Source organism: Nerophis lumbriciformis, linkage group LG23 (assembly GCF_033978685.3).
Source record: "Nerophis lumbriciformis linkage group LG23, RoL_Nlum_v2.1, whole genome shotgun sequence".
Taxonomy (NCBI): Eukaryota; Metazoa; Chordata; class Actinopteri; order Syngnathiformes; family Syngnathidae; genus Nerophis; species Nerophis lumbriciformis.
Window position 1 is genome coordinate 37095443 of NC_084570.2, and position 13718 is coordinate 37109160.

At 40.3% G+C, this 13718-nt stretch overlaps 2 protein-coding genes across 3 annotated transcripts in view; both read right to left on the reverse strand.

The window, feature by feature from the left end:
• atp13a2 (ATPase cation transporting 13A2) overlaps window positions 1-518 on the reverse strand; it is an 83827-nt gene extending 83309 nt beyond the window's left edge. The window contains exon 1 of one of the 2 annotated variants that reach the window (XM_072915887.1): window positions 424-518. The gene's annotated coding sequence lies outside the window, so the exon portion shown is untranslated. The remainder of the gene's footprint in view (window positions 1-423) is intronic. The other variant, XM_072915890.1, reaches the window with a different exon arrangement.
• Window positions 519-2930: 2412 nt separating this feature from the next.
• The window catches only part of LOC133622720 (succinate dehydrogenase [ubiquinone] iron-sulfur subunit, mitochondrial-like), a 27245-nt gene continuing 16457 nt past the window's right edge, over window positions 2931-13718 (reverse strand). The window contains exons 7-8 of the mRNA XM_061985620.1: window positions 12884-13006; window positions 2931-4101 (exon numbers count right to left, since the gene is read on the reverse strand). Coding sequence (XP_061841604.1) covers window positions 4021-4101; window positions 12884-13006 — 204 coding nt within the window. The 3' untranslated portion in view covers window positions 2931-4020. The remainder of the gene's footprint in view (window positions 4102-12883; window positions 13007-13718) is intronic.

A 13718-nucleotide genomic window follows, 5' to 3' on the forward strand; every position in this document is an offset into this window, starting at 1 on the left:
GGAAAGTGTTTGTCAATCAGATTGAGGAATTTGTGTCCAATGTTCGTTGAGACGTTTTTGCTGTATGGGGGGTTGTACCAGATATATATATATATATATATATATATATATATATATATATATATACATATAATTCCAACTGCGGCGTTCAAATGTACTTTTCTTATGTTCAAGCCGTAAAGAACGCGCCATCATTGCTCCTCACACAAAAACAATTTTGTAACATCGGTTAAATAAATTAATGCTGCACATATGAATGTGACATTTTAAAATAGTACAGTAGTCCTGCATTACTCGTACCAGCATTATAGTTAGCATTTAGACTAACATGCCGGGGCTGTTTTACCTTATACTATACTTCTTTTTGCAAAACATTTCAGAATGGAACACTAAATTAACTCGCATCGAAAAAAATGGACTTACCTGTGCCGCCGCCGCTGCCTCGGTCCGGATGATAGCCGAACATTTATCTCCGCCGTGCTGCCCGCCCCGCAACAAAACATGGCTGACGTCGTCAAGACGCGACATAGGTCTACGGAAAGCGACGAGGTGCAAAACTTGGTCTGTTTACGGTAACCAAAAATACGTGTTAGCACATTAGCACAATTAGTTAATTTTTTTTATATAGCTCTTGGATAATAGTTACAATAGAAAAGCCCTTAAAATATTGCTTTTAATGGAAGAATTTACATTGATTAGCACCCCCGTGAACCCGGAAGAGACAAGCGGTAGAAAATGGATGGATGAATGGATTAGCCGGCCCTGCGATGAGGTTGCGACTTGTCCAGGGTGTACCCGGCCTTCCGCCCGATTGTAGCTGAGATAGGCTCCAGCGCCCCCCGCGACCCCGAAGGGATTAAGCGGTAAAAAATAGATGGATGGATGGAATGGATTAGCCCATTTTTTTGTATTATATATTTGTATAAAGATGATTGGTGGATATTTGGAAAACATTTAAATGTATTGAAAATGGCTTAATTTAAAATAAATAAATATTTTGTCACCGATTCTGTTCATAACTTTTATGGACAGAATTTCTAGGCGCAGTCAAGGCGTTGAGGGGATCCGGTTTGGTGGCTGCAGGATTAGGTCTCTGCTTTTTGCAGATGATTTGGTCCTGATGGCTTCATCTGGCCAGGATCTTCAGCTCTCACTGGATCGGTTCGCAGCTGAGTGTGAAGCGACTGGGATGAGAATCAGCACCTTCAAGTCCGAGTCCATGGTTCTCGCCCGGAAAAGGGTGGAGTGCCATCTCCGGGTTGGGGAGGAGATCTTGCCCCAAGTGGAGGAGTTCAAGTACCTAGGAGTCTTGTTCACGAGTGGGGGAAGAGTGGATCGTGAGATCGACAGGCGGATCGGTGCGGCGTCTTCAGTAATGCGGACGCTGTATCGATCCGTTGTGGTGAAGAAGGAGCTGAGCCGGAAGGCAAAGCTCTCAATTTACTGGTCGATCTACGTTCCCATCCTCACCTATGGTCATGAGCTTTGGGTTATGACCGAAAGGACAAGATCACGGGTACAAGCGGCCGAAATGAGTTTCCTCCGCCGGGTGGCGGGGCTCTCCCTTAGAGATAGGGTGAGAAGCTCTGTCATCCGGGGGGAGCTCAAAGTAAAGCCGCTGCTCCTCCGCATCGAGAGGAGCCAGATGAGGTGGTTCGGGCATCTGGTCAGGATGCCACCCGAGCGCCTCCCTAAGGAGGTGTTTAGGGCATGTCCGACCGGTAGGAGGCCACGAGGAAGACCCAGGACACGTTGGGAAGACTATGTCTCCCGGCTGGCCTGGGAACGCCTCGGGATCCCCCGGGAGGAGCTGGACGAAGTGGCTGGGGAGAGGGAAGTCTGGGCTTCCCTGCTTAGGCTGCTGCCCCCGCGACCCGACCTCGGATAAGCGGAAGAAGATGGATGGATGGATGGAAATATTTTTAATATTTGTATAACATGTTATACATAAAATATACAAAAGTAAGTCAGGTCAGTGTTTTTCAACCACTGTGCCGCGGCACACTAGTGTGCTGTGAGATACAGTCTGGTGTGCCGTGGGAGATTATCTAAATTCACCTATTTGGGTTAAAAATATTTTTTGCAAACCAGTAATTATAGTCTGCAAATGATGTGTTGTTGTTGACTGTCGGTGCTGTCTAAAGCTTGGCAGAGTAACCGATGTAATACTCTTCCATATCAGTAGGGGGCAGCCGGTAGCTAATTGCTTTGTAGATGTCGGAAACAGCGGGAGGCAGTGTGCCGGTAAAAAAGGTGTCTAATGCTTAAACCAAAAATAAACAAAAGGTGAGTGCCTCTAAGAAAAGGCATTGAAGCTATGCAGAACAAAACTAAAACTGAACTGGCTACAAAGTAAACAAAAACAGAATGCTGGACGACAGCAAAGACTTACAGTGGAGAAAAGACAGCGTCCACAATGTACATCCGAACATGACATGACAATCAACAATGTCCCCACAAAGAAGGATAAAAACAACTAAAATCTTCTTGATTGCTAAAACAAAGTAGATGCGGGAAATATCGCTCAAAGGAAGACATGAAACTGCAACAGGAAAATACAGAAAAAAGAGGAAAAGCCACCAAAATAGGAGCGCAAGACAAGAACTAAAACACTACACACAGGAAAACAGCAAAATACTGTGATGTGACAGGTGGTGACAGTACACCTACTTTGAGACAAGAACTATAGTGATGCATGCTTGGTTATGGTTTAAAGTCATACCCAACAATTGCAATGACGACTTTTTACTGTCAACTGAGTTTTGTTTTTTTGTGATTTTTTCTGGTGGCGTGCCTCCGGATTTTTTCAACGCAAAAAATGTGCCTTGGCTCAAAAAAGGTTGAAAAACACTGAGTTAGGTTACATAGGTTGTGGGCTGTTAATGTATACCATTCAATATTTTGTTGTGACCAAAATAAGGAAACATAAATACAGTAGAGTAATGACAGAACACATTTAATGAGTACATATATGATGTAATTATTTACAGCATAAATACGTTTACTTATATGGTAGAACTGTTCCAGTTATTGTGTGGAATTTGTGTGTACCTTTGCTGGTTTGGATTTGCATGATAGGTTCATTCAGTTCTTCTCAAAGCTCCTGGGGAACATGCTTCATCAGTATCATGCGATAGCATCCTTCAAACCCCGCTTCGAAAAGCTGTGCACTACAAAACGTGCTCCACGCAGCCATTAATCCGGACTTCCTCATTTTGATTATTAAAAATCAGCAAATTGTTCTATTATAGATTCAAGTGTTTAATATAATGTGCTCTTGGGTTTATGTTGCTAATTAATTTGAATGTAGTATTTATTGAGTTCATTTCATTTTATTTTTGTTTTCAAAGTTGGTCGAAATAATTAAAAAAATTTAATTATAGGTTTTATAATTTCAGGCCAGTTGATTAAAAAAAAGTATTAATAAAGTTATTCTTTGATGAAATTTGATCTATATTTCTTTGTTGTCTTCTTTCAAGTTAAAACAGATACAATGTTATGCAGAGGTGTACTTATAACCATTTCATAGACAAATTATACTGTTTATAGTCGGGGCAGAGAGTGAGGGGAGGGGCGAAATGTTTTCTTCTTCAGGAAATAATGGAGTGTAGAGTAAATGGTTGTTTGTCTAAATGTGATCAACTTGCAAGCAGTCTGCGGTGTTGTACCCTACCCTAAATGAAACAATTGAGGTACCTACTGTGAAAATGTGGTTATATTTCATCACACGCGGACACAAATGACGTGTAGTGCAAGCCAAACTTATGTCGATTGGTGTAGAGAGCTAATGAAAAAAATCCATGCTCCACTATGACCCCAGACTTTGGAGACATCTGCACTCAGCTACTTCCGCCATCTTGTGTGGGTTATCCTTCGCTATCATGGAGGCTTTTGGATGATGTGTTATTACTATTTGACAGGAGAGGTTGAAAGTTGGTCCTGCAGCTTTGATCTCGGCCCCCGAGATGTGAAAATGAACCTGGCAAAGATAAAAGAAGTCCTTTGGTTTTGGTCCGGCGCTCACGACACCGCAGCTTTCTTCTCCTTGTAAGTGGCCATCATTTTCTTGATCTCTGCGATGGCCTTTCCCGGGTTGAGTCCCTGCGGAGAGCGCGGAGGAACGTGAGCGAGAAAGCAGCGGAAAGAGAGGACGTTTGCGTTTCAAGGGGAACTGCACTTTTTAGCTTATCGTTCACAATCATTATGAGAGACAAGAACACAAAAGTATTTTCTTTTTTTGCATTCTAACACGTAAAAAGCATCTCGTTCTAGGTACGTAGCAATGTAGCTAATGGTAGCAATCAGCTCTACCTCTAAATCACTTTAAAAATCCATTCAAAAAGCGTCAACAATACTTCATTTACGTTCTGTAAACTGTATAATAACCCAACTGTAGAGACATTGTTATTGTAAGAGAGAACACTGAGGAACTCTTTTTGTAGCGTACTAACACATCGGCGCGCTACAGTATTAGCCGTAAAAGCTAACTACCAAAAGAGATAAGCTAGCTTCTAAGTCTGAGTTTGTATTACACAACACTGATAGGACCCCAGTCTGTACTGAGTGAAAAACATGAACAATCATATTACAGTATCTGTAAAGAATTATTTCATGTTTTGTTTGTATGTGCTGTCGTTGTACTACCATACACGACGTGCTGCGTGTACCATGATAAATATAAAGTGTGACTCACTCCAGTTGTGCGTTTGGTCCAGCTGGCCGGGGATGTTTTTTCCCGGTTTATTTGGGTAAGCACTCTATTCATGTCAAAATAGCTTGGCTTCAAAATTCCAAATTTACAGCATCAAAGTGATTTTCACCTCACTCTCTCGGCTTCCGTCTGCTCCAACGTCTCACTCTTTCTTCTTGCTGGCTTCTATAAGCAGCAGTCCATCCTCAGTATATTCAGACTCAAAAACATAAACAGGTGTATCCTCATTTGTCCAAAAGTAGTCGTCTTCGTTGTTTGTTACCAAGTCTGCGATGATTAGAACACGCACATACACCTTAGTTGCCAGAAGTCAGGAGCACGCTGCTATGGAAACGGAAATAAATGCGCTGAAGAAATCAATGATTCAAATGACCAAAATAGGGTAAATATTGTACGTATTACATATTGTTATGAAGGTGTCTGTTACTACATTATATATATACTTGCAGTGTGTATATTGTACATATTACATATTGTTATGAAGGTGTCTGTTACTACATTATATATATACTTGCAGTGTGTACATAAAACCTATTACATATTGTTATGAAGGTGTGTGTTACTACATTATATATATATATATATTATATATATATATATATATATATATATATATATATATATAAGTGTCCGCCCTGAGATCGGTAGGTTGTGAGTTCAAATCCCGGCCGAGTCATACCAAAGACTATAAAAATGGGACCCATTACCTCCCTGCTTGGCACTCAGCATCAAGGGTTGGAATTGGGGGTTAAATCACCAAAAAATGATTCCCGGGCGCGGCCACCGCTGCTGCCCACTGCTCTCCTCACCTCCCAGGGGGTGATCAAGGGTGATGGGTCAAATGCAGAGAATAATCTTGCCACACCTAGTGTGTGTGTGTGTGTGTGACAATCATTGGTACTTTAACTTTTTAACTTTATATATATATATACACATTATATATATACTTGCAATGTGTATATTGTACATATTACATATTGTTATGAAGGTGTGTGTTACTACATTATATATATATATATATATATATATATATATATATATATATATATATATATATATATATATATATATATATATATATATATATATACAGTATATTTATATATATATATATATATATATATATATACATACACTTGCAGTTTGTACATTGTACATATTGTTATGAAGATGTCTGTTACTACATTATATATATACTTGCAGTGTGTATATTGTACATTTTACATATTGTTATGAAGGTGTATGTTACTACATTATATATATATATACTTGCAGTGTGTATATTGTACGTATTACATATCAGTAGCCAGAGGAGCCTGTTCAGTGCTAGACTGCTTCATCCCAAGTGCAGGACTAATAGACTCAAAAACTCCTTTGTCCCACATGCCATTAGACTGTACAACTCCTCTCTAGGGGGGAGGGGGGTACTAGGATGACAGGGGATGCAAAACAATAACAGTGCAATACTTTTTCATAACATGGTCACTACTGGCTAGTTTCTCTTGTTATATTCTTATTTTACTGTTATATTTTTATTCTCATTGTTGCTTTTTTTTTTTATTCTATTGTAATATTTTTCTATTTTGTTTCCATTTATACCCCCATTATTTACTTTTTACTTTTTACAATTTTGTACACCGCTGCTGAAATTTAAATTTTCCTGAGGGAACTCTCCTGAAGGAATCAATAAAGTACTATCTATCCATCTATATTGTTATGAAGGTGTCTGTTACTACATTACCGGTATACATATATACTTGCAGTGTGTATATTGTACATATTACATATTGTAATGAAGGTGTCTGTTTCTACATTATATATATACTTGCAGTGTGTATATTGTACATATTACATATTGTTATGAAGGTGTCTGTTACTACATTATATATATACTTGCAGTGTGTATATTGTACATATTACATATTGTTATGAAGGTGTCTGTTACTACATCATATATACTTGCAGTGTGCATATTTTACATATTGTTATGAAGATATCTGTTACTACATTATATATATACACCGGTACTTGCAGTGTGTATATTGTACATAAATCAAATCAAATCAACTTTATTTATAAAGCACATTTAAAATTTACCACAGGGGTAGCCAAAGTGCTGTACAATGAGCAGGTTAAAAGATAAAACGAGTATCGAGCAAACACAACACAACACAAACAGAACATGATAAAAAATAAATAATTAAAATAGAATTAATAAAAACATAAAAACATAAAAACAGGATCACAGCAGGTGTATTATGGGGCGCCATTGCAGGATGGATATCACTCAGTGTTAAAAGCCATGGAATAAAAATATGTTTTTAAGAGAGATTTAAAAACAGGAAGAGAGGAGACTTGTCTAACACTCAGGGGTAGGTCGTTCCAGAGCTTGGGAGCAGCAACGGCGAAAGCTCTGTCACCTCTAAGCTTCAGCCTTGTGTCAGGGACCGTCAACAGCAGCTGATCGGCTGATCTTAAGGATCGGGTGGGGCAGTAAGGCTGAAGGAGGTCGGAGAGATAGGTTGGCGCGAGGTTGTTTAGACATTTAAAAACAAATAAAATGAGTTTAAAATGTATTCGGTAACGCACAGGGAGCCAGTGAAGGGACGCTAAAATAGGGGTGATGTGCTCACGTCTGCGGGTCTGTGTTAGCAGACGAGCAGCAGAGTTCTGCACGAGCTGCAGGCGGGCGAGGGAGGCCTGGCTAATGCCAACATACAGGGCATTACAGTAATCTAGACGAGTCGAGATAAAAGCGTGGATTAATTTCTCAAGATCATGTCTTGATAGAAGCGGTTTCACTTTCGCTATTTGGCGTAATTGATAAAAGCTTTTTTGAACGACGCTGCTGATTTGTTTTTCGAATTTAAAATCTGAGTCAAACTTTACCCCCAGGTTTGTGACAGAGTCGCTGAGATACGGGGTCAGAGTGCCGAGGTCAACGTTGGGGGAGGGAGAGCGACTTGGACCGAACAACATAACTTCTGTTTTGTCTTCATTTAGGCTCAGGAAGTTAGCTGAAAGCCAGACTTTGATGTCGTGCAGGCAGTCAATAAGATGTTGAACCGTGTTATTTTGTGCCATGGGAAAATAAATCTGGCAATCATCGGCATAAAAATGAAATGCAATACTGTACTTCCTAAAAATAGAACCAAGGGGGAGAAGGTAAAGCGCAAATAAAATTGGGGCAAGGATTGAGCCCTGGGGGACCCCATGTGGTAAAGGAGCTGTGGACGACATAAAACTGTCTACTTTTACACAAAAACTCCTGTCGGTTAGGTACGACCGGAACCAGTTAAGGGCGGCGCCCTTAATGCCCACACAGTTCTCAAGACGAGTGATTAAGGTGGCGTGGTCGACGGTGTCGAACGCAGCAGACAGATCTAAAAGCACCAGGACAACATATTTACCAGAATCAGTGGACAGGAGGATATCGTTAAAAACTTTTAGAAGCGCTGACTCTGTGCTGTGGAGGGCTTTAAAACCGGACTGGAACAGCTCAGTGATACCATTATCCTCTAAGAAGGGCAGCAACTGACTGTAGACAACCTTCTCTAATATTTTGGAAATGTATGGAAGATTAGAGATAGGTCTGAAGTTAGGGAGGAGAGAGGGGTCGAGGCTGGGTTTTTTAAGTAGAGGTCGTACCACTGCATGTTTAAACTCTACTGGAACTATTCCAGAAGAGAGGCTACTATTGATAATGTTAAGGACACTTGATCCAATAGTAGCAAGTACCTCCTTAAACAGGCGAGGTGGGAGGGCATCTGCAGGAGAACCAGAGGGCTTCATATGACTAACTGTGTCACTTAAAAAAGAAAAGGACACCGGCTCAAACTGATGGAAAACAGAAGAGAAATGCAGGGGAACAGAAGGGTCATATGAAGGCTGAGATAGACTGGCTCTAGTTGACACAATTTTGTCAGTGAAAAAATGGAGACAATTTTCACAGAATTCAAAAGAAGCATCAAAACCAGCAGATTTGGGAGCATCAATGACAGTGTTAATAGTTTTAAACAGAACTCTGGGGTTGTTACAGTTAGAAGATATAATCTGAGATAGATATATATTCATTTCTGCTTTTACAGTCATCTGAAAGGAAAACAGGCTTTCTTTAAAAATGGCAAAGGACACATGCAGCCTGTCTTTTTTCCATTTTCTCTCTGCTCTTCTACATACGCGCCTGGCAGCCCGAGTGACGTCATTCAACCAGGGTTGAGGCGTGGCTTTAGCGCGGCGGCATTTGAAAGGCGCGATCGTGTCCAGTGTTTGTGAACAGATAGAGTTGAACCCAGAAACCAACTCTTCAGTATTCAGACACACAGATGCTGCAGAATTATCATCACAAAGAGTCGAAAAAATAGAGGAGAACCGAGCAGGAGACGAAGAATTAAACATGCGAGAGCGTTGGGGCGGTGCGCACAATTTAACTGGACACTGCGTGGGAATATCAAACAAGATCGGCATGTGATCAGAGAACACAGCGTCACAAATGTCCAAATTAAAAACACACAAACCATACGAGAGCACTAAATCGAGTGTATGCCCGCGTTCATGTGTAGAACCACACACAGACTGTACAAAGTTAAATGAGTCGATTATATTCAGGAAACTCCTGGAAAGCGGCTCATCTGGACAGCAGGTGTGAATATTAAAATCACCCACAATAAGGACACGATCATATTTGGGCAGGATTTCAGCCAGAAATTCAGAAAAGTCAGTTATAAAGTCTTTGTGGTACTTGGGTGGTCGATAGATGACGGCACACAGGACGACATCAGAAAGACTATCATATTACATATTGTTCACGCGACGAAGCCGGCCTACGTCACCGCAGTCTGTAGTCTATTGCCCCCCAGGCTGTGGTGGCAACGACGAGGTGGAGACATGATGGCGACAGGCCGAGTTAGAACGATCCTCACACCCACCCACCCCCTTCCCCGGTCTGTCCGCCGGAGAGACACCACCTTAACTAACAAGTTTTCTGGGGGAAACACTGATTATGTATATACTTGCAGTGTGTATTTTGTACATATGACATATTGTTATGAAGGTGTCTGTTACTACATTATATATATACTTGCAGTGTGTATATTGTACATATTACATATTGTTATGAAGGTGTCTGTTACTACATTATATATATATACTTACTATAAATATATATTTGCAGTGTGTATATTGTACATATTACATATTGTTATGAATGTGTCTGTTACTACATATTATATATATATATTAGGGGTGTAACGGTACGTGTATTTGTATTGAACCGTTTCGGTACGGGGGTTTCGGTTCGGTTCGGAGGTGTACCGAACGAGTTTCCACACAAACATATTAAATAGCCGCCTCCGCTTCCTTCTGCCTCTGTCAGTACTCTACACAGCACCCAGCATTGTCCCACCCACACAACCATCTGATTGGTTACAAACAGAGCGGTAACAGCGAATCAGCAGTGCGTATTCAGAGCGGTAACAGCCAATCAGCAGTGCGTATTCAGAGCGCATGTAGTCAGTGCTTAAGAGTTTAGCAGGTGAGCATCAGGCTGCAGACTCTCCCCAAATTATAATAAACACCTCCCAGTCAACTACTAGTAACATCACTATGAGCCCATTGACCTTCTAGAAATATAAAAGGCAGCTCAGCTCGCTTGCAGTCCTGGCTTGAGGTGAAGGCTAATTCGCATTTAGCGTAACGTTAGCTCATTTTGCAGTGTGTGTGCGTGTGTGTGTGTGTGTGTTACAGACAGCAAAGCCCTGTCTGTCTGTTATTTCACTTTACCTTTTTCTGTGTTGATTGAGCTGTGTTGAAGCAGCAAAAAAGGACATTATGTTAAATGAAGAGTTTCTGTCTCTTATAGTTGATATAATAATGTAACTGCATCATTAATCCTACATGAACTCCATGGTGTTCAGGGATGAATAGTCTCTCCTATTGCTATTGTACCATTTTTTCAGCTATAGTTACATTAATCATTAGAAATGCAGCAGCCTAGTTTTGAATGGCAGGGTCCCTGCTATCACATGTTGATAAAAATATAACATTTACATAATAAAAATCAACTACAGGCTTCCCAAATGCTGTAATAAATTAAGCATGATGAGTTGACTTGAAACTTTAATGTTGCACTTTTTATATGTAGAAGAAAAGTTTTGTCATTTTATTTAATCTGAGCAACAACTTGAGGCAGTTTAATGTTGATTAACGTGGGCAGAATTATTATAGTGTTCCCAATGTTAAAAGGATAAAACCATTGTTTACAAATTTGGTAAATAAATAACCAAAAAATGTATATTTTGTTGTTTTCTTACTACACCGAAAATGAACCGAACCGTGACCTCTAAACCGAGGTACGTACCGAACCGAAATTTTTGTGTACCGTTACACCCCTAATATATACAGGTAAAAGCCAGTAAATTAGAATATTTTGAAAAACTTGATTTATTTCAGTAATTGCATTCAAAAGGTGTAACTTGTACATTATATTTATTCATTGCACACAGACTGATGCATTCAAATGTTTATTTCATTTAATTTTGATGATTTGAAGTGGCAACAAATGAAAATCCAAAATTCCGTGTGTCACAAAATTAGAATATTACTTAAGGCTAATACAAAAAAGGGATTTTTAGAAATGTTGGCCAACTGAAAAGTATGAAAATGAAAAATATGAGCATGTACAATACTCAATACTTGGTTGGAGCTCCTTTTGCCTCAATTACTGCGTTAATGCGGCGTGGCATGGAGTCGATGAGTTTCTGGCACTGCTCAGGTGTTATGAGAGCCCAGGTTGCTCTGATAGTGGCCTTCAACTCTTCTGCGTTTTTGGGTCTGGCATTCTGCATCTTCCTTTTCACAATACCCCACAGATTTTCTATGGGGCTAAGGTCAGGGGAGTTGGCGGGCCAATTTAGAACAGAAATACCATGGTCCGTAAACCAGGCACGGGTAGATTTTGCGCTGTGTGCAGGCGCCAAGTCCTGTTGGAACTTGAAATCTCCATCTCCATAGAGCAGGTCAGCAGCAGGAAGCATGAAGTGCTCTAAAACTTGCTGGTAGACGGCTGCGTTGACCCTGGATCTCAGGAAACAGAGTGGACCGACACCAGCAGATGACATGGCACCCCAAACCATCACTGATGGTGGAAACTTTACACTAGACTTCAGGCAACGTGGATCCTGTGCCTCTCCTGTCTTCCTCCAGACTCTGGGACCTCGATTTCCAAAGGAAATGCAAAATTTGCATGGTTGGGTGATGGTTTGGGGTGCCATGTCATCTGCTGGTGTCGGTCCACTCTGTTTCCTGAGATCCAGGGTCAACGCAGCCGTCTACCAGCAAGTTTTAGAGCACTTCATGCTTCCTGCTGCTGACCTGCTCTATGGAGATGGAGATTTCAAGTTCCAACAGGACTTGGCGCCTGCACACAGCGCAAAATCTACCCGTGCCTGGTTTACGGACCATGGTATTTCTGTTCTAAATTGGCCCGCCAACTCCCCTGACCTTAGCCTCATAGAAAATCTGTGGGGTATTGTGAAAAGGAAGATGCAGAATGCCAGACCCAAAAACGCAGAAGAGTTGAAGGCCACTATCAGAGCAACCTGGGCTCTCATAACACCTGAGCAGTGCCAGAAACTCATCGACTCCATGCCACGCCGCATTAACGCAGTAATTGAGGCAAAAGGAGCTCCAACCAAGTATTGAGTATTGTACATGCTCATATTTTTCATTTTCATACTTTTCAGTTGGCCAACATTTCTAAAAATCCCTTTTTTGTATTAGCCTTAAGTAATATTCTAATTTTGTGACACACGAAATTTTGGATTTTCATTTGTTGCCACTTCAAATCATCAAAATTAAATGAAATAAACATTTGAATGCATCAGTCTGTGTGCAATGAATAAATATAATGTACAAGTTACACTTTTTGAATGCAATTACTGAAATAAATCAAGTTTTTCAAAATATTCTAATTTACTGGCTTTTACCTGTATACTTGCAGTGTGTATATATTGTACATATTACATATAGTTATGAAGGTGTCTGTTACCACATTATATATATATGTACTGTACTTGCAGTGTGTATATAAAACGTAGATGTGTCTTGTCTTTCATAATGATTGTGAACGATAGCTAACATTCCAAGAAAAAGTGCAGTTCCCCTGTCAAGTACCTTGGGGCAGGTCTTGGTGCAGTTCATGATGGTGTGGCAGCGGTAAAGGGAGAAGGGGTCCTGCAGCTTGGACAGACGCTCCTCTGTGAACTCGTCCCGGGAGTCGATCATCCAGCGGTACGCCTGTTTGACGGCACACACACACTCCCTCGGGTTACGCAATGAAGCGGTGATACGTGTTTCATGATTAGAGTAATCACATATATTTCAATTAGTGCTGGTGCGTGTGACTCACACTTTATCAGTATCGGGCTTCAAAAGGCGTGCACTACAAAACGTGCTCACTGTAGCCATTAATCCTGACTTAAAATGGTTTTAGTCTTTTTTGTTTTGTAAAGTGCTCCTGAGTTAATTATCCTGATCAATTTTAATTTATTATAATTTTTTTAATCCTATTTTTCAGTATTGAATGGTTCAAGTCGGTCCTAACATTTTTTAACCCTCGGGGCCCAACTTTTCCACTACAGAGGGGCCTGGGACCCACTCAAATATTAACAATGCATTAGTAACCTTACTCTTGATGTTGATTGTATTCTATCTAACCCACTTACAGTTTACAACCTTGTCAAATGATATGAAAACATGTGTTCGTCGCAACGATTTTTATCAAGGCTTAGGTCAGACTGATTATAAAAATAAGTACTAATCAAATATACTGCAAAAGAAGGAACTCATAAATAACTAATTAAAAATATATGTGCTAAAATAAGCAAAATAATGCATATGTTTCTTAACTAAACTGTCAATAACAAAAATAGAGCTTCACCACTTTAGTCAGAATTCTTGCGCTTAAGAAACTTCTCTTTGACTTTAGCAGCCTTATCAGACAACATTA